The 23,165-nt window shown below is 36.4% G+C and overlaps 5 protein-coding genes and 1 non-coding gene across 6 annotated transcripts; 1 reads left to right on the forward strand and 5 right to left on the reverse strand.

Annotated features, from left to right (window-relative positions):
- Positions 1–2,165: 2,165 nt before the first annotated feature.
- LOC126872642 (protein l(2)37Cc) lies at positions 2,166–4,368 on the reverse strand. The gene is made up of 4 exons (XM_050632745.1): positions 4,272–4,368; positions 3,770–3,868; positions 3,225–3,646; positions 2,166–3,149 (listed from the first exon to the last, which is right to left on the reverse strand). The coding sequence occupies exons 2-4, from the start codon at positions 3,864–3,866 to the stop codon at positions 2,841–2,843; spliced, it is 828 nt and encodes a 275-aa protein (XP_050488702.1). The 5' UTR covers positions 3,867–3,868; positions 4,272–4,368; the 3' UTR covers positions 2,166–2,840.
- A 673-nt stretch (positions 4,369–5,041) lies between these two features.
- Positions 5,042–5,115, reverse strand: Trnan-guu (transfer RNA asparagine (anticodon GUU)). Its single transcript has one exon. It is a non-coding gene; the product is annotated as a tRNA-Asn (tRNA).
- Positions 5,116–5,785: 670 nt separating this feature from the next.
- LOC126872242 (vitellogenin-3-like) lies at positions 5,786–12,241 on the reverse strand. Its single transcript, XM_050631938.1, has 16 exons — positions 11,802–12,241; positions 11,658–11,696; positions 11,228–11,523; positions 10,999–11,139; positions 10,756–10,932; positions 10,528–10,670; positions 10,057–10,434; positions 9,648–9,976; positions 8,924–9,549; positions 7,946–8,838; positions 7,744–7,873; positions 7,427–7,663; positions 7,006–7,359; positions 6,655–6,937; positions 6,285–6,582; positions 5,786–6,158 (listed from the first exon to the last, which is right to left on the reverse strand). The coding sequence occupies exons 1-16, from the start codon at positions 11,857–11,859 to the stop codon at positions 5,969–5,971; spliced, it is 4,572 nt and encodes a 1,523-aa protein (XP_050487895.1). The 5' UTR covers positions 11,860–12,241; the 3' UTR covers positions 5,786–5,968.
- Positions 12,242–13,560: 1,319 nt separating this feature from the next.
- On the reverse strand, positions 13,561–14,715 carry LOC126872276 (inosine triphosphate pyrophosphatase). The gene is made up of 2 exons (XM_050632004.1): positions 14,501–14,715; positions 13,561–14,255 (listed from the first exon to the last, which is right to left on the reverse strand). Exon 2 carries the CDS (start codon positions 14,252–14,254, stop codon positions 13,682–13,684), a length of 573 nt encoding a protein of 190 aa, XP_050487961.1. The 5' UTR covers position 14,255; positions 14,501–14,715; the 3' UTR covers positions 13,561–13,681.
- A 146-nt stretch (positions 14,716–14,861) lies between these two features.
- On the forward strand, positions 14,862–16,517 carry LOC126872266 (26S proteasome non-ATPase regulatory subunit 7). Its single transcript, XM_050631991.1, has 4 exons — positions 14,862–15,185; positions 15,418–15,510; positions 15,586–15,764; positions 15,839–16,517. The coding sequence occupies exons 1-4, from the start codon at positions 15,011–15,013 to the stop codon at positions 16,352–16,354; spliced, it is 963 nt and encodes a 320-aa protein (XP_050487948.1). The 5' UTR covers positions 14,862–15,010; the 3' UTR covers positions 16,355–16,517.
- LOC126872243 (protein artichoke) lies at positions 16,334–23,146 on the reverse strand. Its single transcript, XM_050631939.1, has 9 exons — positions 21,913–23,146; positions 21,142–21,848; positions 20,271–20,595; positions 19,911–20,177; positions 19,363–19,516; positions 19,071–19,283; positions 18,279–19,005; positions 17,884–18,209; positions 16,334–17,809 (listed from the first exon to the last, which is right to left on the reverse strand). Exons 1-9 carry the CDS (start codon positions 23,128–23,130, stop codon positions 17,313–17,315), a joined length of 4,434 nt encoding a protein of 1,477 aa, XP_050487896.1. The 5' UTR covers positions 23,131–23,146; the 3' UTR covers positions 16,334–17,312.
- Between the last annotated feature and the right edge of the window lie 19 nt (positions 23,147–23,165).

The raw sequence follows: 23,165 nt of genomic DNA on the forward strand, positions 1-23,165 counted from the left end.
TAACAGTAGAATCGTTAGTCCTCCGTGCAGAAAATAATAACAGTACCCTGTGCTAGTAAATTTGCCATCCACAAAAGCAAATGGTGGAGAAGAACGAAAACAATCGAAGCTCGGTTATTTAACGTTGCGAGCTATTCAATTTCCTGGACTTTAATTCGGACGATGGTCAATGCGTTTCGTTATATGCCCTCAAGTCCTGTACTCTTCAAGGAAGAAAGGGGAATGCAATCATAAACCACCGAGGGTGGTTTTCGTTTCCATGTTTCCTTAATTAACATTTATACAGTGGTAGCAGCGTTTGTTACGTTAGTCTCTTCAAAGGGATGACTTTGCTCTGGCGTGAGCGAGCATTACACGAATTTTCATTATATTCCTAATTACTATGCCCGCAGTTGCTTCTCCTAATTCTAGGAAAGAGTACCAAACAATTGATGATAGTTGTGATTAATAAGAAGAAACTAGGCATTTACGATGCAGCCGGGAACGTGTTAAATATAAGAAATTATAGAAACTATCGCTTTAACTTCTGGATATTTACGAAATTCTGCAAGCTACGAGTTCGCAAAAGGAGATTATCGCTTTAGGCGATCGTGTCTCCGAGGAAGGCCATCGGCATATGCGGCTCGCGTGCATCGATGCAACCGTAGGTTCGCAGTAACAGGTGCAGATGCAGAGGAAGCAATCGTTAGCTCGACAGCCCGCGGTGCATGTGCGCCTATTATGATTTCTTTCGTAATTAGTTTCCCTTCTCTCGTTCTCCGTGTTTCTCTTTCGAGTATTCATATGCGCCTATTTATTCATTTCGTTGCACATATGCATTGCTCGGAAAACATGTGCCATCCTTTATCGTTCACATTTGGAATATCGATGATAATAACGATGGCCTTGATCTTGCATTGCAAGTTCCATCACAATTCCTTGTGGCGTAATGTTGCGGGATACAGTTTAAAAATGCAAATTACTTCGTACATCGTAATCATGCACATAGAACGAAAATTTGGTCATTCCTCCCCGTTTCTGTTTATTTATGACTATGAAATAATTTACAGGTTCGTACCAGTACCATCGATAGGCCAATTGCTTACGTTTACAATCATTATTATCGCTTCAATCGCGCGAGAATTTATCAAAAGTCCGGATATATTTAAAAGTTCGTTGAAATATGTTTCGTAATGGAAATACCCCAGCTGAATTATCGTATTGTATTTATTTATTGGAAAATACCTGACCAATTTCTGGATCCATAAATGTTCATTGAAACAGGTTAACATTTAAGTTATGGGATGGATTCAAGACTCCAACGTACATATCCGAGAAAGCGTCTTGCCGAGGGATTTCACCGAGGGTTGGCTGTTTGCGCCTCTCGACAAATAAGGGGAAGTCGTTATCCTCTGGATGGGAGGAGTAATTAACTGCTTCTACCTCCTTTCTGTCCGCCCCACCTCTCAGTATCCTTCCTTTCCGGCTTCGGCTTCTACTCGAAGGAGCAGACTTAAGGAGACTCGCTTAGGCTTTCACGCGGTCGTGTCTTCATTATTCACGCTAATCTGCTTTTGCTTCGTACTCCTACCGCCACGATCTTGCCTTGTACCTTTTCAAGACTGAGACCTCTCGGTTAGTTCACAATTTATTGAAAATTATAGATACTAATCAAATTTTATAATGCATAAATCATTTTCATTCATTACGCCTACTTCGAAACTTTCTACAAATTACATCTGATTATAATACATAAAATATAACATGAAATAAAGGAAAAAATTATGCATTTCAATATTTACATTTACGAAACTGCTGTTTAATTTTACGAAGAAGAAATTGAAATTGTTAACGTGTATTTCCAATTTTCTTCGCAACCCGTGATAGAAACCCCACGGTGATCGCCAAATTGTGATGAATTGTTTTCTTTCTTAACTGGCAATGCCGACAAACGTTGGGCCAGAGGACCCCGACTGCGATAATCTTTCACCAATCTTCAGTCTTGATTGATCGTCATAATTCATTGGTGATCCGGACGAATAAATGACTACGATGAAATTTCGAAGTCTTTTCCCTAGCTAGCATTTTTCGCGATAAAAAAGTACGATTTTAAAATATCGGTACTTAAAATTCTTAAAAAATTAAAGTTTTGAAAAAGTTGCACATTGAATAAAGTACGAATAAAGTGACTGTCTGAAAATATATACTCTGAAAAATAAAATTTAAATTGGTATAAATCTTTTACAGAATATTTACTAATTTACAACTATGTATTAACAAATATACCATGTATATAAGCATTGCGCGATAGATGCGTTCAATTCTCCCAGATCGTAGCATACAGTTCACTGAAAGTTATACATTTCCTGTAAAAATTGTTTTTATTACTTGACACTGAAATAAATACAACTCTATCATTGCTTACTAATTACTGTGAATGCACAGTTTGAGGTACAGAGCCTATTATTGGTAAGCCAATAACCCTGAAATAAAATAATCTTGTGGATGCAAAAAAATTTAAATTCAAAAGCATTACACACATTTTAAATTTTATATTAGGGTATTGAAAATCCACAAGGAAAATGATCTCCTCTTCTGAAAAGCAAACTGACCCATAGCTAACAACAACAGATGCTTTCAGTTTGTCAAGTAATTATTACATAACTGAAAGGGAAACATGTATAGAATTACAAACTTAAGAATGTAGACTAAAATTTTACAAAAATTGCTTCATTTATGTCTAGGAACATGTATGCACATTAAAAGTTCCCTGTTACTAGTACGCCATTAATGCATCAGACTCGTACATTATAATATAAATGCACAACTTATGTATATAACTTTTATTTGAGTTCATATCTTTACTGTGGTAAGTTTAATAAAACATTTTGACCTGGTGGCAAATAAGCTACTTGACGAGATCTAGACAGATTATGGGCTATATCTTCTGCAGCTTCGATTCTTCTAAGTTCAACTAAACCATCGCCTGCTTCACCAAGGGATTTTGCAATTAAGCTGGCAGCTTGAGCATCACCCTCTGCACTAATGATAGCAGCTTTCTTGTGTTGTTCCGCTTTTTCTACTAAGAAACGGGCCTTCTCTGCGTCTTGCTGTGCTACTTGTTTCATTTCTACAGCCTGAGTAAATTCTTTTCCAAACGTTAAGTGTGTCTGAAATAAAGTAGGTTATGAGATTAAACAGAGTATACACATATTGAAAAACATGAATGATCATAACATGCTTACAATAGAAATATCGTCTAAAATTAATCCAAACTGAGAAGCTCTTTCTGTTAAATCTTCCCTAACTTTTTGAGAGACGCTCTCCCTCTGCGTGATTAATTCTCCTGCATCAAATTGAGCAACTACTGCTTTTAAGACTTCATTGGTAATAGAGGGCAATACTCTTTCAGCATAATCTATACCAAGAACAGTATAGATTTTTGGCAAGGAGTCTGGTACAGGTCTGTAGAGAATACGAAGTGTGATGTTTACATTTTGTAGATCTTTACTTCCAGTAATTACAGGAATATTTCTTGGCATTGATCGAATATCAAATATGATAGGTCTCTGAACCCAAGGAATAATGAAATGAGTTCCTTCCCCTACAACCTGTTTCTTTATTCCAGTAAATCTATCAAAAATAACAGCCCTGTGACCACCATCAACTGAAACAAACAATACACAAATATTATAAAACTTGTAACTTTGTAAAACTAAAAAATAAATTGTAAAATTTATTGAACTTATATTCGATAAACATATTGTTGCATAATAAAAGGAAAACCAACCATTGTACAAGGCATTATTAACAACAAGCCCAGTCGCAGTCAAACCTAACCCAAGCTGCCCTAAACGATTCCAAAACATAGCCATTTTTGATAACATTTCTGAAACAAGAATAAGAATTCAATTGCAGAAAACAAATGGAGTGTTCTGATGCAACACTGATCGATATAGATACAGTTGTGGTTAAACAACTTTAACTACTTAACCTATAACGTAACAAGATCAAAATACGAATTCGCTCTAACAACATAACGAGGGACAATAATTTTCACAAAATTGTAAAGTTTAAGCATATCAAAGAGTCACAAACGTATAACGTGAATAAAATATTTAAAAGTATCGTACAAGACCAACCACATGCGGTCTCAATCGATTCTATAAATAAGTAATAATGTGTGCAACTAACAATAGACAATGGTGTTATATTAACAAATAACTAATGTCTTTCATATTAACATAATTAATTATTATGTAATAAATGTTATCTTTCAAAAACGAACTTACATTTCTCCTCGCGTTGCGTATAGGTTGTCGGCGAAAGGAAGATGGAGTCCAACCACAATTTCAAATCGACAGTAGCGCCAGTAGGATTTCGGAGGTAAATTTAAATTATGTACTCCTATTAATGGTACATGATACAGTCGTAATATATAATAACAGATAATCGCTTTATTTAAATAAATATATAGTGTATCAAATCATATATTGTATCATTCAAATCTAATTTCCCATTTGCTTTCTATTATATCGCAGTATATTGGAATAATTTATACGTTTCTAAAACTTAAAGCTAACATCTAAATCTTGCTCATTTATTGTAAAAATACGAAACAAATTATAGATATATTCAATATTTGTATATTTCTATTACTTCTGTATTGTGTTATAGTAAAAGCCGTACATACAATTCACATTAACACTATATGCCTACAAGCACAGACGAGCTACAGAAGTCATCTGTGCAATAAGATATGACATGTTTTACATTTCTACTTTTAACAGAAAACTTACTGCTAACGTTATTATTAATAATGAATATGTTCTATTTCATTCCAAAATTTACGATACATGGTACGATCTTTATCTCGGAACCTCTCCAAAACCAGTGTTTCACTTTTGTGATCCATAACTTTAATAACTAAATACTAGATAATGTTGTTTCTACAGTACACTTGTGATACAAATGTATAAATTTTTTTTGCCAGTGAACACGTGCCGGAAAATATAAAAATCGTGTATTATTTCTATTTTTGTAAAATTTGCAAAAAATAAATCGCCCCCGGGTGGGCTCGAACCACCAACCTTTCGGTTAACAGCCGAACGCGCTAGCCGATTGCGCCACGGAGGCCACGTGACAACTACTTTCTTAATACTGTAGATGCTGATGTGAAGAGGACGTTGATATGTGAGGTTTAATGACGAGATTGCTCGTTGTTGAAACTGTCGAATATATTTAGAATAATAAATTAATGTACAGCCGTATACGTGAGTCGTTAGTACAAAGTATAAATCGCAGAATAATTACTCGTTAATGCTCGTCGCGTAACTCGGTAGATACTCGTGAGATACTCGAAGATACTTTGTAGATACTGTACAATACTCTGTCGCTCGCGATCGCGCCCATTTATTTATACTAGTCGGGGAAAAGTTGGAAAATTCAAATTCGTCTTCATTGGTCAGTTACATGTAGCGGCGACATTGTTTTGCCCGGAGTTTGTTTATCATTACATTTCTGCGTCGAAGTTGAGCCAATGTCCCGAGGCAAAGCAACAATGCTATTTTTCTTGCTATTTCTAGACAACTGTAAATATAAAATATGAAAGAAATAAAACTTTATTTGTTCAATTTCAAATTGTACAATTTTATAAAAAATTACTAAAAAAGTGACACTTCTGCAATATTTATAAAATGAATTTAGACATAATAATGAATTTTTTTTTCTTTTACTAACATAATATATTTCATTGTAATTACATCACGACGATAAAATTGAATGATTTGACGATTACCACTGTAAAGGTAAAGAATAACTAACCGAAGATTGCCCGGGATAAATCTTTATTCGTCTACTTTTTGTATCTACATGATCATTTTATATTAAGTTCTCTTGTCGGACAATGTACACCTACTGCTTTAGATAATTTCCGCTGAATACGTTTCATAAAATGGGAAATATGATTAAATGATTTCATTTGATCTCTTTAAAGATGCGAGACACTGTATATCTGTGGAATTTTCGTTTCGTGCGTGCTATCCATATGACCGCACATCCCAGTTACTTGACCTTGAAGTGAGGTGCCCATAAAAATTGTCACGCTGTCTGGTAGATAGTAAATTTGGAACGGTAGTAATTGAGATTCGATCGTCATAATTTCATAACCTTTGGTCAACCTGTCCGAAAAAGCACGAATATTATAATTATACTCCAGTACCGTGTTATTCTGCAGAAATCATCCTGTGAGATTAAAATTTAAGTAAATGAGAATTTGTTGGAAAATTAATACTGAGGGAATTCACCTAATAACGTAGGAGTCAGAGTTCTTAGGTATCATAACACCTTTTTCTATATTCGTTTTATCTATAACTTCATTATCTATGGTGACTGTCATGCCTCCATTGACAGGCATGATTTCCAATTCATGTTCACCTACATAAACCTTCAGAGCCAATACATTGTCTTGCACTGATTTCACGAAGATACTGTACATTTGGTCTATATGATCACCAGACAGCAGAGTCCATTTGTCTCGTACGATGTACGGAATGATACCATTATCTAGAGTGACAAGAACTCGAGGACGAACTGTGCAGAACTCTGTGAATAGTATAAAGATATTGATGACTATCGTATTAATGATTACTTGTTATAAGTAGCAAAATAACTTACTGAGTCCGCCTTTAACGTAATTATTTAACATTAAGAAAGAGAATTGTGCATTATCCATCCATGGATTCCAAAGCGGATCACCAAATGGTAAATGGACCAATTCGTAACTGTACGTCGGTCCAGCGACGGCTGTGTTAAGGAGAGATGTCGAATATGGGAATTCTAAGACAATCTTCGCGTTTCCGGGTTCCACATGATTCCAAGTATATTTCATATGCGAAAAGTAAGCAGCACGTAAAATATCTTGTGCCATATTTACGATCGATGTCAAATATAGAGGTACCTGTAATACGAATAAAGGTCAAGTATATAATTAAACTACTACAATAGTACTAAATTGTAAATATTTACCTTCCTTAGCGTCATATTTACGGTGTACTTTCTCAGGGTTGAATGACGCAACGCTTCTTCAATACATTCTCTAGTCTTAGGAACAATCGACCCCTTGGAGTAAAACAAAGAATTTTGACTTTGTTTAGAGCACACACTATGCATGCTGTCGTGGACGATATGATCTTTTTGGTCTTCTGACATTTCACCTTTCACGACTATTGTGACGTCCATGTCATCGCGTACACACTTATCATCTTTCGTTTGCCCCATGGTGATCGTCACTTTTGAATTAATTTCCTTTTCTTCATTAACTTTCCACGCACCTACTTTCCAGCCAATCATCGGATAATCTTTTTGTGCCTCGATACATATCTAAGAAAACACGTCAAATGTCTTTTTAACGAAAACGTTTCATGTATAGATCTTAAACCTTACAAACCTTCAGGTTTTTCTCTTCTGGCGTAATACGAGTGATCATAACTTTCATACTGTTGTTGAAGTGTCCCTGAGAAAATATAACGTTAACATTCATATCCCACTGTCTTACAGATTCATCAGTGGAGGCTGCTTTGACGTTCATATTTCCCCGAATATCGATTCTCTTGCTACTAATCAAAACCATTTTTTCATGATTGTGATCCAAATCTTGAAAACTAACTTTTCCGGTTAAGTCGATCTAAATAAACAGTAAAAAAATTAGAATTAAGAGAAGGAAGATTCACGTATTGCATAAGTAAAGTCACTTTTTTAACTGACCATCGAAGTAGGATAAGCGATACTTGGTTCACTTTTATACACAATTACGCAACTTCCTTCTTGCTTCGCAATTATATTGTTCATTATGTTATGATGAACTGCCATAACAGGTTTCATCCATGAACAGCCACTAGGCAAAGAAAATAAATTTTGATGCTACTCCTTCTCCTTGTCCGTTGTCATCCCTTAACTTTATACTTACATGGTGTTTTTATATTTGTCTGAGTACACTTCAAGCCAGTGATTAACAGGCGAGACAGGAACAGTATCGTTGTCACAATGAAGTATCATCGAAAATCGAGTACCAGTGTCCTTCGAGTCAAAGTTGCTCTCGTAAGTTTTCAAACTAGCACCAGTGGTGATAACTTCGTGATGACGGCAAGTGGAACACAATTTCTTCAACAGATCGTGCTGATCTCCTGTAAGGGTGACATAGTTCTTTCCGTGAAAGGATATTCCAACGACCGAGAATTCCGAAACAGGCAATCTTGCCAATGAAACTTTAAAACTCTTCGTGTCCTGATTGTAACCGATGGCTATATCACAAGGCAAAGTAACGTCTACAGACGACGTTTTACGAATAGAGTGCCAGGAATCAACGACAGGATTGTAAATCGACATCACGTATTCACCGTGCATCCATTGTTGATATTTGACTTTTGATTTCAAGATTAAATGATTTTTATTCTCGGAATATTCAACGCTTCCTCTGATAGAGCTCAAAGATGGTACTTTGGAAGCCAAAACGGCTGGTACACCAAGATCGGTGACCATGTGCATTTCGGAATGACTATGGTACAGCACAGTCTGCCAGTTAATAACATTTAGGTACTCGGTAATGAGCTTGTTCCATTCCTTCAATTTATCAAGAAGTTTCAACGAATTACTCTCATCAGAGTGGAGTATGAAAACAACATTGTCGTTCATTGTTAGAATCACGTTAACGTTTATATCTTTAATTGCCGGTATATCTTTGACTGCTCGATTCAATACATTCTTCACATTGTCATTTTTAATTGCCTCTACGACTTTGTGGAGCACATTATGATTGATATGCTTTAAGATTTTGCTCATGCCATCTATGTTCCAGTGAACCTAAGACGTAGAAAAAAAATTGAATGATACTAAAGAGAACTTAAATAATATTTTTCATATATACGATAACATCGAATGGACTCACTCCCAATGTGGTAACAGGTTTATGAGCAACAGTTTCGACGTGTTCCACTGAACCAACGTACGGTAAACCAGTTAAATTGTCGAGAACTAAGGAAGCCATCACGCTCTCACCGAATCCGTACTTTTCATCTACGTAGTCAACGTGGATTTTGCTTGAAAGTGGTTGATTCAGGTTCCTTATGCGAATAAACTTCAATATTTTCTTAGCCATTTCTCGAATTTTCATCAGGCAAGGGTCTACCGAGTTGGCAAATCCTTTAACGGTATCCACATAATAATTATACAGATGTTCGTCTTTTTCGTAAACCATTAACCAGTATATGTTCATAACACGCCCTAAGTTAGGCTCTTGATTAACTTGGTGCATCAGTACATTAAAAGCAGCGATTCTCACTGCCGAGGGAAGGCTAACGTCACTAAGGACTGGCCAGAGTACGTCGTGAATATAATTTCTATGCACGTTTATGTTTTTTAGGGTCCAAATAGCTTGCACTCGAATGTTGTGTGGCTTTTCGGAAACAACCTCTTCGCCTTTGATGATAGGCTCCAGATGTTTCAAAACATGTTTCGATCGAACGTTCTTCATAGCCATCATGTATACCATCTTCATGTGAAACATCGGCTCATCTGCAACATTTGTTATCAATCATATTGAAGAATGCGAGGGCTTAAGAACTAAGAAATTAATTAAAAAATACAAAGAAAAAGTGATAGAAATTCCATACTTCTAACATGATCCATGAAATGCTTCAAGTATCTCTCCATAAGAGGATCGACAACTTCGGTCTGTTCTTTCTTGAAGGTCTTATGAATCAGTGTGGCAAAGCAGAATATGCCAGCTTCCCTTACGCTCGGAGAAACGAATTCGCCTAAGTTAAGGAGTTCTTCCATCTGTAAAAGCAGTTCCTTCGATGGAACTTTTACGTGCATCGGAAGATTGGCAAGCATCGTGACGGCAACCCAATTCGGTACACTCTTTGTACGGACTACATTTCGCGTGAAAAGGCACGCAGCAGGAGTTCCTACGTGTGGTACTATTGTAAGGAAAATATTTCTGAAAAGACATGAAAAAATTGGTGTGAAGATATATTACATAGTTATTTTTCAATCACCGATAAATATCGGTTTACTCACCTCACTGCTTCCACTTTGGCATCTTTGATATCCTCAATTTCGCTAAACACTTTGTTCAAGGATGCAACGTTCATGTACTTCATAACGTGTAAAATTCTGTTGATCGTTTGGTCGTGCTTCCAATCTATTTGTTTCTTATCGACGTGAGTTTCCTTCAGGTAACCAGCAACCTCGTCCAACATTTTCTTCACTTTAACCACAAGTTCATCGAGTTTAACAACATGCCGGTGACCAGTTACGTCTATATCAGCTTCAGGAACGTATGGAGTTTTAGGTTCATCGTAGATGACCTTCTCGATAGGCGAAACAATTAAGTGTTTGGAGCCCATTAATTGAATGTCAGATACGGGAACGACCTTTTCGAGGAACAAAGTTTGGCTGCAAAAACAGATATCGTTCTTAAATAAAACTTTTGGCGAAGTGTTTATACGTATTTGGAATTATAATAATATGTTATCACTCTCAAATTACTTGGTCAAAAGATAATGAGCTTCTGATGCAGCCAGCCATGGGAAGTAGTTAATCACTGCATGTCCAATCAATTTTTTAATAAGGATTTCATTATCCTGATTATCTATTACGAAAACGCGTCTGCTGGAAGTGCTCATGTCGTTCTATGTAACAATATAGAAATGAAAATTATGAAATTAAAATTTTATTACAGAAAAAATGATAGAAGAGATCTACTGTTCTTAATACCCTTTCATGTACTTGACATTTGTGGCATTGAACATGATTAAACTCGTGGTATTTGAAGTGAGAACAGTTCATGGATTCGTAGAACTTTGTAACTACGAACTCTTTGCCAGATGTTGCTTGCATTTCGTCCATTGGCTGTACGTTATATGCCACTTCGCAATTGCCATGAATGGTAACCTAGTGGTAACAACCAAAGAGAACATTAACCAAAACCCAAGGATGTTCCCATCAGTCGTTACCTACCTCCTGAGATATAAAACTATGTGCTTTTATTGGGCTTTGAACATGCATCTGATCCAAATCCAATTGAAGCATAGAGACGATACCCTTCTTCACGTTCTTCGACCATCCTGGCTCATCTTCTACGAATTTCACGCCTTCAAGCTATGATAATACAAATATGTTTCATTTCCTTCGTTATTGGAATGCTTGTCGCATTTCTAAATTACTTCTTTATCTTCTCGTAACTTACGTGCCCATTTTCCTCATAGATAACGAGGAAAGGATTCAACAGTGCTTTAGCGGCGTCGATCGGTAACAGCTGGCTTACAGACTCGTAATGTTTCATCGGTCCATTGTACAACCCATGTTTCATATCACTCAAAGTAACGTAAAAGGTATTCTTTGAGTTTGGATTGGTGACATCGTGGTGCACCTGAAGGAGGCATTCGATATTAAAGTCGGATGCGAATGGAGCCGGGTCGATGATTCCAGCTTTCACGTCAGCATGGTATTTGTAAGTCACAATTTTTCCATGGGGGAAAGGTGCTGCAATAGTGTTTGATAAGATTATATTTATAACTGTATCTTGAAATTGTCATGCGATTCGTAATTTCAAGTCCAAAACTTCTCTGCATGAAGAGTTCGGCCGACTTGGTTCACTTTATTTCCATTTAACGTACCTTGAACGGCAAACGCCGTAGCTAAGATCGCCAATAATGCTGCAAAATAAGAAATTTGTGTAATATTTCAAGTTATTGATAACGTTCGAAGATATATGAGAACAAAACATGTAAACCCCTCTTTGCTCTTTCCTTATTACTTACCGATTAGAGTATCCATTATAGTATGACCCATGCAACAAGACTGGTATTGCCGCTGCATCGCTTTCTCCTTTTATAAGGCGAAAAATCTGCAAATCCCGGTGGAATAAGAAAATGCGAATACAATGATAACCCCTCCCGAAAGGGTGTTATGAACTGGCTGTGCCGGTGTAATCAATGCACAAGATAACCCGTTCGGACATCGTCATCAGTTACTTTTGCTACGTGAATAATTTTTTAAAATATCACCTAAATTAGTTAGAACCTGGTCCATAGTTTTTACGTTAATTGAGCATTTCATAGAAATTTGTCTTTTTAATCTCCTTCTATCCTTTCGCGAAACAAATACATATAAACAATATCAAATAAAACCTTATCAACTATTTTGTCGGAAAGTATCGCGGATATGGATTGAAAACTTGTTCTTAATTAAATGGGACTGAAAGATTAATTAATATTTTTGGGATAGTATCAGGGGATAAACGAGTCCCTTTATTCTCTCTTCTTCTTTTTCCCTAGTATCGAAATAAAATTTAAGTGAGAAATTCTTTTTATTTTACATAATTAGAGAATTGCGGTGAAGAATATTTTTCTCAAAAAAAGAAACATCGACAAAGCATCAGAATAAATGTATTCTGGATTAAGAGATATTTTCCATGGCATTGCTAGAGTTCCAAATATTTATTAAGTCATTGAACAGTTGATAAAATTAATGCAACAAGCGATGCGCAGGCGGCACGCATTCTTACATACGCTCTGAACTTCTTTTATTCCTTGAAGTTTCTCTTGGAAGAGGCATTCTCTGTTATGATTCTTTAATTGTACAAAATAAAAAAGAATATTATTACGTCGATAACAACTATTCCATTGAAAGAAAAAATAAGGGGAGCAGCCTTTGTTCTAGAAGCCTTAAAAAATCTGTGATATATTAGATAATTAGTTCCCCTGACCCATTTAATTAAAAGAAAAGAATTGCTTTTATATTCGTAGAAAACTTTGATTAATCGTTGGCTATTTATTTATAGTTTCACAATATAATCAGTGATAAATAACATAATTTGATGTGCTAATTTTAATACGATGACAGACAATTTCCTTGATAGAAAATTTTCCTTAAGATTGTTTTTGTTCTTTTAAGTCACAGTATTGCAAATATTTTCGATTAATGAATATAATTGGCTTTATCAATAACGTTCAGAAGAGCAACAAATAAAATCCGATTGCGTGTTTACCGTCGTGCGTGACAATCAATAACAATATAAAAGTATATAAAGATTACATTATTCCATATATAGCAATAACGAAAAAAGAAGTAATGTTACTGCAAAATAAATACGTCCACTTTTTTGTATGTATTATATATTTCTCAAAATTTTAAAAATTCAAAAATTTAAATTTTCATTGATAAATAAACGTGGTACAATGTTAAAAAATATTGCATCATTTTACAACACATCGATAAATGTATGGTCAATATTTACGTTACGTGAAATATCGTTTGCTAAAATCAATTTTTAAATTCTTTTCCTACTTTTTATTGTTCGTATAAACAATTCTTCGGTAACAACTTATGACGAAGTCCATCAGCTATCGCCACACCAGTCAAACTGTATTTTAAACGCTAAATCTGCTTTGATAAAATAAGAATAATTTACGTAGTAAATTAACATTGGATTAAAATGACGAATGCATATTTTGATGATATACAATCATTCATGCGAGAAAATACATATTTATATAGGAAATAGTAAACAATACGCCATGAAAAACAATTAAAATATATTTCTCAATGCTAATAGCTTGCAAATACATATTTTGAATACTTATAGGAAACATAAAATTAAATGAATATTATACTTTCAGGAACAATAATTTTTTTCGATTTAATGTTGAACCTCTTTCATAAAATGTTCCTTTAGTTTCTTTAGCGCTTCGCTACGGTGTGAAATTTGATTCTTCACTTCTTTCGGTAATTCTGCATAGGTTTTATCACTGCCCAAAGGCTGGAAACATGCATCCCAACCAAAATCTCGTGGTCCTCGAGGACTCACGATGGTTCCATCGGTTCTACCCTGAAACAATAAAACCGGATCTTCCGGTTCTCCGGCGCAATAGGCAAAAGTGCAAAGCGCTTCCGCAGTTTTGTCTTCCCAACCATGGAGCATTTGGTACAATCCTTCTGGTCCTAATTTATCTAAGAACCATTTGATATAAGGTCCAGGCAATCCTTTCATTGCTTTGAAGCATAAACATGTGTCTTCAATAATAACAGGACCTTTTATTATATCTGCTGCTGTTCGACATTTGGAAACGCAAATCTCTTCTATCTCTCCTTGATATTCCGGAAGGTCCACCTTCATGTTTTTAACTTCTCGTGGAAAATTCTTTCCCAGAATAGTCACAAATTCCTCCAGTTTCTTTTCATTTCCGGTTACGAAGGTTATTGGTTTCGACATTCTGTAAAAGAATATGAAATCTAAAATTTCCCGCCTATTCTGATTTCTACAGTTGGTAAACATGTCGGCAAGAATACACATTATGAAAGCAAAAACGTAAGACGCATTGGCCTTCCTTCTCGAATAAATAAGATTAAATCATTATTAAAAGATATACATATATTATATGTAGATGCATATTTCATGACTCAACATTACGTTTGTCACATTTCTTTAGGTAATTACTACATATCTGATAAGAACTACCTTGCAATACTTCAGAATCGAACAAAACACGTGTGGAAGAGTATGTTTTCGCAACAGTGCTGCTAACTATAATTTCTTATTGTACTTACAATAAATGCAAAAGCATTTTTATAATTATTTAGAAAATAAATTTCATGAAAATTTCGTTCGCTTTGTCTCACCTCGTGAGGGATATAAATTGGAAAAAAAATGTATAAAAGTTACATATATACAAAATCTTTAAATTGACCTTAAGCTGATTTTAAATTAGGATATAATTAGTTATTATAATATAATTATTATTAATTATTATTTAATATATTATTATTTTTTGCTTGTTGGAAATACCTAGGATATAGTATCTTATAGAGATATAGTTGATACATTTTCCTGAAAGTGGCGCTTATATTGTCAGATATTGTTTACTTTCACGTACTTAGAAGGGTCTTTTGTGAATGGTCAGTGAATGACTTGGATGTTGTTTCTGTTGTGGCTACGTTCATTGGTTAAAGTCAAAGGAATTGCTCAAAAATGCCGAGTCAAGAGGTTGTAACTACAAAAGTAGTCGTGCACCCTTTAGTTTTATTAAGTGTGGTGGATCATTTCAATCGTATGGGAAAAATTGGCAATCAGAAGAGAGTTGTTGGTGTTCTTTTGGGATGTTGGAGGGCTAAAGGCGTTCTAGACGTGTCAAACAGTTTTGCAGGTTAGGTTGATGCTACTATCATTCACTATTTGCTTTTGAGAGTTTTACCAACTTTTTTAATAAAATGGCATATTTTTTACTAATTTATCGTTCTTTTGATACCTTTATAGATAAAATGAAGTTATTTTTATCATAAAAATTTCTAATTTTAATAGCCTATATAGACATGCACACATTTCAAATTTTAGTTAAATGAATTGAGAATATCAAATATTATTATCTTTGTTTACAGTTCCTTTTGATGAAGATGATAAGGACAAAAGTGTGTGGTTCCTTGATCATGATTATCTTGAAAACATGTATGGAATGTTTAAAAAGGTCAACGGTATGTATCTATTGGAAACATAAGCACATGAGCTGATAAACAATCAGAATTTTATATTTCGTTAATCCATTTTAGCCCGTGAAAAGGTAGTAGGATGGTATCATACTGGGCCCAAATTACATCAAAATGATGTTGCGATTAACGAATTAATCAGAAGATATTGCCCTAATTCTGTTTTGGTCATTATAGACGCTAAACCCAAAGATCTTGGTCTTCCAACAGAGGCGTATCAAGCTGTTGAAGAAGTTCACGATGTATGTTTCATAACATAATTGCTATGTAAATGTTAATTTATATTGTAATTAATATAACTGTAAATTGGTTACAGGATGGTTCCCCGACATCTAAGACCTTTGAACACATTCCTAGTGAAATCGGTGCAGAGGAAGCAGAAGAAGTGGGTGTAGAACATTTACTAAGAGATATTAAGGACACCACAGTTGGTACCCTTAGTCAAAGAATTACAAATCAACTACTAGGTTTAAAAGGTCTTCATGAACAAATTAGAGAAATTAGAGATTATTTGCTACAAGTTGGTAATGGAAAATTACCTATTAATCATCAGATTGTTTATCAACTACAAGATATTTTTAATTTACTGCCCGATATGACACAAAGTAGCTTCGTTGATTCATTATACGTGAAAACAAATGATCAAATGTTGGTTGTGTATCTTGCTGCTCTCGTTAGATCCATAGTGGCTTTACACAATTTGATCAATAATAAACTAACCAATCGCGACGCTGAGAAAAAAGAAACAGATAAGAAAGAAGCGAAAAAGGATGAGAAGAAAGAAGAAGAAAAAAAGGACGAAAAAGATAAAGCAAAAAATAAAAGTCAGTGAATGAAGTGAAACTAAGACTAATTTGTGTGATTGAGACTGTTAACATTGCAGAAGTTCACAAACGTTGCAGAGTTTGTTTATACATGTACAAATGTATTTTGTGCTTACAAACGATTGGTATTTCAAATTAACACCAAAATAAATCGAATGTTCGAATGTTAAAGTGGTCTATCATAGTATGATATATACATTAAATAAAAGATACGATAGTAGAACTGCAGTTACACATTTCCACCATTTATAGTAAATACGAATTATAGCAAGTATGTTGTACAATTAATAAGAATTCTGTATGAAACTACGTTTACAAGACATAATGCAATGAATGTTTTCACTGATAATTCTTTTCTTTCATACTAGGAATGAGCAACTGCTTCAAACTACTTATAACTTTTATATAATGTATCAATATCGGTAAAAAAAATTTCGTAATTTTTTCATAAACCAATACCATTCAATTGTCGTTCACGGCACGTTTGAATGTATCAACGTTTTCTATATCATCTGAAGGTAGCAGATAAGATTCTTATAACACACGATTCGTAGATATTATAAACATATTTTCTAGAGAAGTTAAGCTTTCTTAACTATCATACTGCGTTATTAATAAAAATCAATCATTCGGATTTATAATTTTATTTGTGTTTCATTACTACACAAAAACTCTGTGAACGCCATTACGATATGCACAATAAATCAATTGTGCATTTCTTTATATTATAAAATTTCATATCTGACCATAGGCATGAAGCACAAAATTGTGAACCTTCTATGGACATGTTATCTGTTTTTCATAATTACAACACTTTAACATTGTCCCGTAACACTTGGATTCTTTTTATCTTGTTTTTACCGTTCAGGCCGACCGATATTTTACACGTAATTAAGAGCACTTCAAATATTAATTATTTAATAAATTAATTGTGCTGGAGATATCTATATTTAATCTTCCATGTTTTTATATGAAAATGTACAAAATAAGAGAGAGATATATTTGACCCAATAAAGTCGATCGAGTCACACTAGTCTTTTCACCTCCACTGTATACTACACCAACAAAAGGTTCTAAATTAGTGTCGTTATAATGTTGAAAGTACCAGTTAAAGGAATTGTCTTCAAGAATCTCAGCATTTTCATTGGAAGATCCATCTATGCCAAACAATTTCTCCTCGGCATTCTCCAAATTTCGTTGAACAGCTTCTGCCACGGATTTTTGTTTCTCTGGTTCACCAGAGAGGCCAATACGCGGTGATGGAACTTTCGTTATCGTTGGCCTGCCTAGTGGACGTAGATTTGGAACCAACGAAGGTACTTGACCTCCTGGTATCAGGAACGCTGAAAGAGCCGATGCCTCTGTTTCTCGAGAAACTTGAGACGTGGAAGAAAAATTTTTCCGATTTTCCGAAAGGGTTGAACGGGAACTTGATCGTTCTGTTACGATAGTACTCGAGTCATCTGTAATTAATATTAAAGAAATATTTACTTGAAATTACGTGTAAAAAAAATTACGATACAAGTTGTAATTTTACCACTCGGCTCGTTTGAAATGTTTGTTACAGGACTGGACGTTTTTTGAAATCCGTTTACTTCAGTATCCCAGTAGGAATCTTTTTCTCCTTGTAATATCTCTGTTGATATTTCCTTTGTCGTTTCCAAGGCAGCTCTCGGAGTAGTCCAGACAATTCTACTCGCTACTTCTATTTGTGGCCTTTCTTCGCTTTTACTTGCTTTTTTAATCATCTCTAGAGTTTCTCCACTATAAATTTCGGTAGATGTAGAAGTTTCATTTGTTTCTTGCAATGACTCGTCTGCAGCGGAGCTCAAATCAGACGTCTTCGTTGAATTTGTAACAGCACTGAAAAAATGAACAATAAGATACGTATAACAATTCTTGTCTTATTTAACAACTTATTGACTCGTTTACCTGATGTTTTTCGTGTCAGTTACTTGCCAACGAGAATCTTGTTCATTAGCTGACACCGTGGACAACTCTTCCCTTTCTTTCGACCCTGCTTTAGGCTTGCTCGTTTTTGGATAAGCCCTTTCGACTTTCACCACCGTTCCATTTCCACTTTTCCATCGTTTTCGCCCTTCTTGAGTAATGTTTGAGTTTTGAACCCTTGAAGTTTCATTTTTAATCCGTTTTTCATAAGTTAGCCTGGGATCAACGATAGGTACAAATCCACCTTGTCCACGTGGTAACGGTACGAAACCACCTCTATGGATTTCCGGTTCTGTAGGTGGGAACATCCTGTAACGACCTCTTCCAGGTCTTCCCGAAGAATTCTTTCTTTCGAACTTCTTCCTCGAATTACCCCAAAGATTGAAATTGAGACTAGGCAAAGGAACCCCGAAAAAGGTAAAACCAGAGCTACTGGGAGAGGGAGGCATCGAAGTACCCTTTTTTATGGGAATCGTATTGTTCGTCGAAGGTTGAATCATCTCCGTTGTTTGAGTGGCTTTCACAGCTTCTGGTGCTATTGTAGTCAGAAACTGAGTCGACGTGAAAGTTACATTTGTCGTATTACTTTTGCTGTCTTGGTAATCCGGATAGTCGTAGAAGTAATCAGTATCCTGAGTATTGGGAGGATTTTGTGTTGACGAGTCTTTCAGATTCATACGAAGTGGTACCATCTCCGTTGCTCCAAATACTGATAAAGTATTTATTAAGCATCTGATTGATAAACGAAAGTGATAATTTGCGAATATTACTCACTAGAAGAGGAGACAGGATACGGTGCAACGTCGATCATTTCCGCCTCGCAGCCGGGGTGGATCGGATCAATCTGTCTTTCGCGTTGACAATCCTGACGTGATAATCTAATTTCCTTGAATAAAGATCCGTCCGCGCATCTTGGACCTTCGGAGGAAGCTTGCTGCAGCCATCCCCTTAACCATAACATTCCACAGGAACACGAGAGTGGATTTCCTTTAATACGAGTAAAATTATTTTTACGAAACACTAGTATAGAATACCAAGTAGTAAAGAAAAGAAGAAATTTGATTACCATCGATATCTAAGACAGCGATGTTTGATCGCAATCTTTTGAACGCTGCTTCCGAAACGGAAGCCATTCGATTGCTTCTTAAACTGAGAACTCGAAGTCTCGGCATTTCATCGAAAGGCGAACCTTGGATGGTACAAATACGATTGTTGTCCATCTGCAATTAACATGGACAACATATGTAAAACGATCCGCTATCTTCTTAAATAACGATACAGCTACATTTGCAGAATAATTGCTCTACTAGCATAACGAGTGGCCTCGCACCACGCTTCGTGGCGAAGTTTCACTCTCGACGAGAAAGTATTCCCCGTTATTACTAAAGACTATCCCCACCACAGGCATATTTTTTCGTACTCGGTTTGCGTTTAATACGATCATTACGAAAATCGACTTTTATCACAACCATTCCATTCATTTTCACTCTCGAATACTTCATTTGAAAGAAAGAGATATTTCGTTCACAAGTCATTAATTCTTTTTAATTAGCACATTTATTAGCAAATAATCTACGAAGCAATTATTTTCATCCTCAATTTTGTTTTACTTACTTTCAGCTCGACCAACCACTCCATCGATGCTAAACTGTTGCTCGATACCCTAGACAATCGATTATTGCTCAAATCTAAAACTTCCAGGGAACGCAAGCTCTCTAAACCAACGTAGTCCAACGAAGGTAAATGATTGTTGCTTAGATTAAGGAAGAGAAGGTGAGGCACGTTAATGAATGCGTTACTTGCAATTTCCTGGATCCGATTTTCCTGAAGTTCCGCGCTTTGCAGCAGTGGCAACTCGGTGAAAGCTCCGCTTGGAATTATCTACGTACGTATGTCCAGATAATTATAGCGACAGTAACCAATCGTTATAGTTTCTCGATTAAAATCAAAGGAACAACAAATATTTTCTGCTACCTGTAATCGATTTTTCCCAAGTCGTATCGCCTGCAATTCGGGCAGTGCTCTGATAGCGTTTCGTTCGATAATTCTCAGATCATTATTTTCCAGATCGATTAACGTTAACCGTGGCAAACCATCAAAGGCGCCTTCACGCAACTCGCGGATACGATTCCTGACAAGTTTGAGCTCGAGCAAGGCCGATAGACTGCTCAATGTTTCCGGCGACAGGATGTTCAGCTTGTTGAAGCTCAAGTCGAGTACCTGAAGAGCTGTTAAGCCGTGTAACGATCCGGGTAACTCGGTCAAAGTATTGTGCGACGCGTATAGTTCACGAAGGTCTCTGCAATTAACGTCGTTTCCTCCCTTTGATATGGAGTCATTAACAGGAACAGTCGTTTCCGACTTTGACAAATCGGTCTGCCTAAACGTATCTCGGCAGACTTAAGATCAGTTTGCAATAAAATGTTGAAATGAAAAATAGTAATTTTGATTGAAAAAAGGATAGGGGAAAACGTTTAGCGTTCAGAAACTAATACGCCAATAAGTTAAATGACTAAATTTCTAAAAAAAATTACCGTTTAAGGGACCGATCTTTTCGTTCGCATTTAAGCGATTAGAGCTCACTTGTTAAAGCAACAGAAACTGGTAGAAAATAAACGACACGCCAGGATGGTGCCATCTAGCAAATAGAAGGGGACATTCAACACGGGCATGAAGAACTTTCTAGGTACCAATTTGCTAGTGACGCAACCATATAACTACGAGTGAAACTGCTTTTCTACTCGCTTGTTGACGTGCAAAAAATGGCGCATCTTTACGTAGTTTTGTACGCATTATGGTACGAGTGTACTATATGATTATACACAAGAATATTTCATTTTGTTACCTGGTACTTGAAAAAGTTGCATGAGGTATTTGCGCAAGGTTGTTCCTGCTGAGATCCAATCTCTGTAATCGAATATTTTCCTGGAAGATATCTGGCCTTAGAACTTCCAAACGACTGCCCCGTAAATTTAAATCCATCAGCGATCTCAATGGTCTAAAACTTCGTCCATGTAGAGTGACTAATCGATTATATTTTAAGTCCAATTGCTCCAATCTCGACAACCCTTCGAATGCACCGTCTTCTAAGATTCGAAGAGAATTGTAGCCGAAATTTAACTTTCTCAAGTTCGGCAGGTCGGTCAAAGTTCCTGGTGGTATTCTTTCGATTCCGTTTGCGCTGAGATCCAAGGACCTGAGAACTGGCAGATCGAGGTCTTGAGAAGACACAGCTGGTAGAACGATGATCCGATTCATAGGCATGTGAAGGTGTTCTATGTTTCTCGGTAAACCCGGAACTATCTCGAGCATTCGATTCCAACCGATGTCCAGTTCGTAAAGATTAGCTAAATGATGAAACGTGAGGGGATGAAGAACCGAGAGCGCGTTTCCAGAAATGTTGATGTGCTCTAAAGCCGGTGTACCCATGAACGAGTCAGGCTCTATAAGGCCTACAGCGTTTCCGCTCATATCCAAACGTCTCAAACTTGGCAAATTTGCTAATAAACGAGGCTCTATATGACGAAAGTAGTTTTCTGAAAGATCTAGACCCTGAAATTGTAATAGAGCACGATTAAGCTAGAACATAGAGAATGTTTCATCGTCGACCACTTACTTTCAATGATGGCAAGTTCCAGAACGGCGCTTCCAATAAGTTTGACAAAGAATTATTTTTCAATCTAAGTTCCCTAAGAGCGGGCATCGCGGTGAAGGTTTCTCTCTGCAGAAAGGCCACTCTATTGTGATCAAGGTGAAGTCTTTCCAGTGTGAGATGCCCCCTGAGTGCCCCAAATGGTATCTCCTCGATTTGATTGTGACTAACATCGAGAAACTTCAATCTAGGCAAAGCCTCCATTATCGATCTCAGTTCAGTCACGTGACTTAGATCGTTGTTGATCATCCACATCTCCTCCAAGATGTTTCCGGGCCTGCGCGGGAAGAACTCGGGATGTATGCGATGTATTAGATTGTGATTGAGATCTACGGTCTTCAATGCTGGCATTCTTTGAAATGCTCCAGCGAACACCTCGGTAATATAATTCCTTGATAAGTACAAGCGAGAGAGAACAGATAAGTCTGTGAAGGCTCCTTCGCCAAGACGATTTATGCGATTTCTGTCCAGTCGTATCACCGAAAGCGAAGGTAGATCCATACAGGCACGGCCGATCATGCCAGCGTCCACGATCGAGTTTCCAACCAACGAGACCTCTTTCAATTCTGGTAAATCTATCAATGCTCGAGGATGAACCCAATGAACTCCACAGTCTGTGATGTTTATCAACTCGAGACGCGATAGGCTACGAAACAGGCCAGCTTCTAAACGTATCAGACGTGGACTACCAAAAACGTGGAACTGTTCCAAATTGGTCAAGTCTCGAAAATTTCTTGGAGCCAATTCTAGTAAAGCCGGAGAGTTGATCTGGAGATATCTGAGCTTTGGCAGTCCAGAGAATTTAGGCAGCTTTTTCATCGCTTTACTCTGCAAGGTTACTGCCTCGAGACCCTGCAGATTTTCCAAGCTATCTACTGGCAAGGAACGCAAATCTGGTTCCACGACAAATAGCTCTAAGAGAGAGTCGTGAAGTCCCTCTAGCCACCCTGACGACACTCTTTCAAGGCGATTATTTCGGAGCATTAAACGAAGAACACGTAGAGTAGCAAAAACTTTGCCTGGTAGACTAGGCAGATTGTTGTTCTCCAGGATCAATTCGTCTACCGGTCGATCTAAATAATGACTCACTGCCTTTAGACCCTCGAGAACTTTTGGTAGCTCACTATGGCTGCACCTATTGACATATAAGGAATAAATTTCATCCGACTGATCTTTTCCCATATTTGAAGTACGACACTTGCCATATTTGAATCTCC

The sequence above is a fragment of the Bombus huntii genome, chromosome 13, assembly GCF_024542735.1.
Source record: "Bombus huntii isolate Logan2020A chromosome 13, iyBomHunt1.1, whole genome shotgun sequence".
In the NCBI taxonomy this organism is placed as follows: domain Eukaryota; kingdom Metazoa; phylum Arthropoda; class Insecta; order Hymenoptera; family Apidae; genus Bombus; species Bombus huntii.

Coding starts and splice junctions, on each gene's coding strand:
- LOC126872642 (XM_050632745.1), bottom strand. CDS start 3,866: ATGTTATCAAAAATGGCTATGTTTTGGAATCGTTTAGGGCAGCTTGGG. Junction 3,647..3,769: donor TAATAATGCCTTGTACAATG/GTTGGTTTTCCT, acceptor TGTTTGTTTCAG/TTGATGGTGGTCACAGGGCT. Junction 3,150..3,224: donor TTTTAGACGATATTTCTATT/GTAAGCATGTTA, acceptor ACTTTATTTCAG/ACACACTTAACGTTTGGAAA.
- LOC126872242 (XM_050631938.1), bottom strand. CDS start 11,859: ATGCAGCGGCAATACCAGTCTTGTTGCATGGGTCATACTATAATGGAT. Junction 9,977..10,056: donor GCCAAAGTGGAAGCAGTGAG/GTGAGTAAACCG, acceptor ATGTCTTTTCAG/AAATATTTTCCTTACAATAG. Junction 8,839..8,923: donor AACCTGTTACCACATTGGGA/GTGAGTCCATTC, acceptor TCTACGTCTTAG/GTTCACTGGAACATAGATGG.
- LOC126872276 (XM_050632004.1), bottom strand. CDS start 14,254: ATGTCGAAACCAATAACCTTCGTAACCGGAAATGAAAAGAAACTGGAG.
- LOC126872266 (XM_050631991.1), top strand. CDS start 15,011: ATGCCGAGTCAAGAGGTTGTAACTACAAAAGTAGTCGTGCACCCTTTA. Junction 15,511..15,585: donor AATGTTTAAAAAGGTCAACG/GTATGTATCTAT, acceptor AATCCATTTTAG/CCCGTGAAAAGGTAGTAGGA. Junction 15,765..15,838: donor CTGTTGAAGAAGTTCACGAT/GTATGTTTCATA, acceptor AATTGGTTACAG/GATGGTTCCCCGACATCTAA.
- LOC126872243 (XM_050631939.1), bottom strand. CDS start 23,130: ATGGGAAAAGATCAGTCGGATGAAATTTATTCCTTATATGTCAATAGG. Junction 20,596..21,141: donor GCAACTTTTTCAAGTACCAG/GTAACAAAATGA, acceptor CGTTAATTGCAG/AGACCTTCGTGAACTATACG. Junction 19,006..19,070: donor GTATCCTGTCTCCTCTTCTA/GTGAGTAATATT, acceptor ATACTTTATCAG/TATTTGGAGCAACGGAGATG.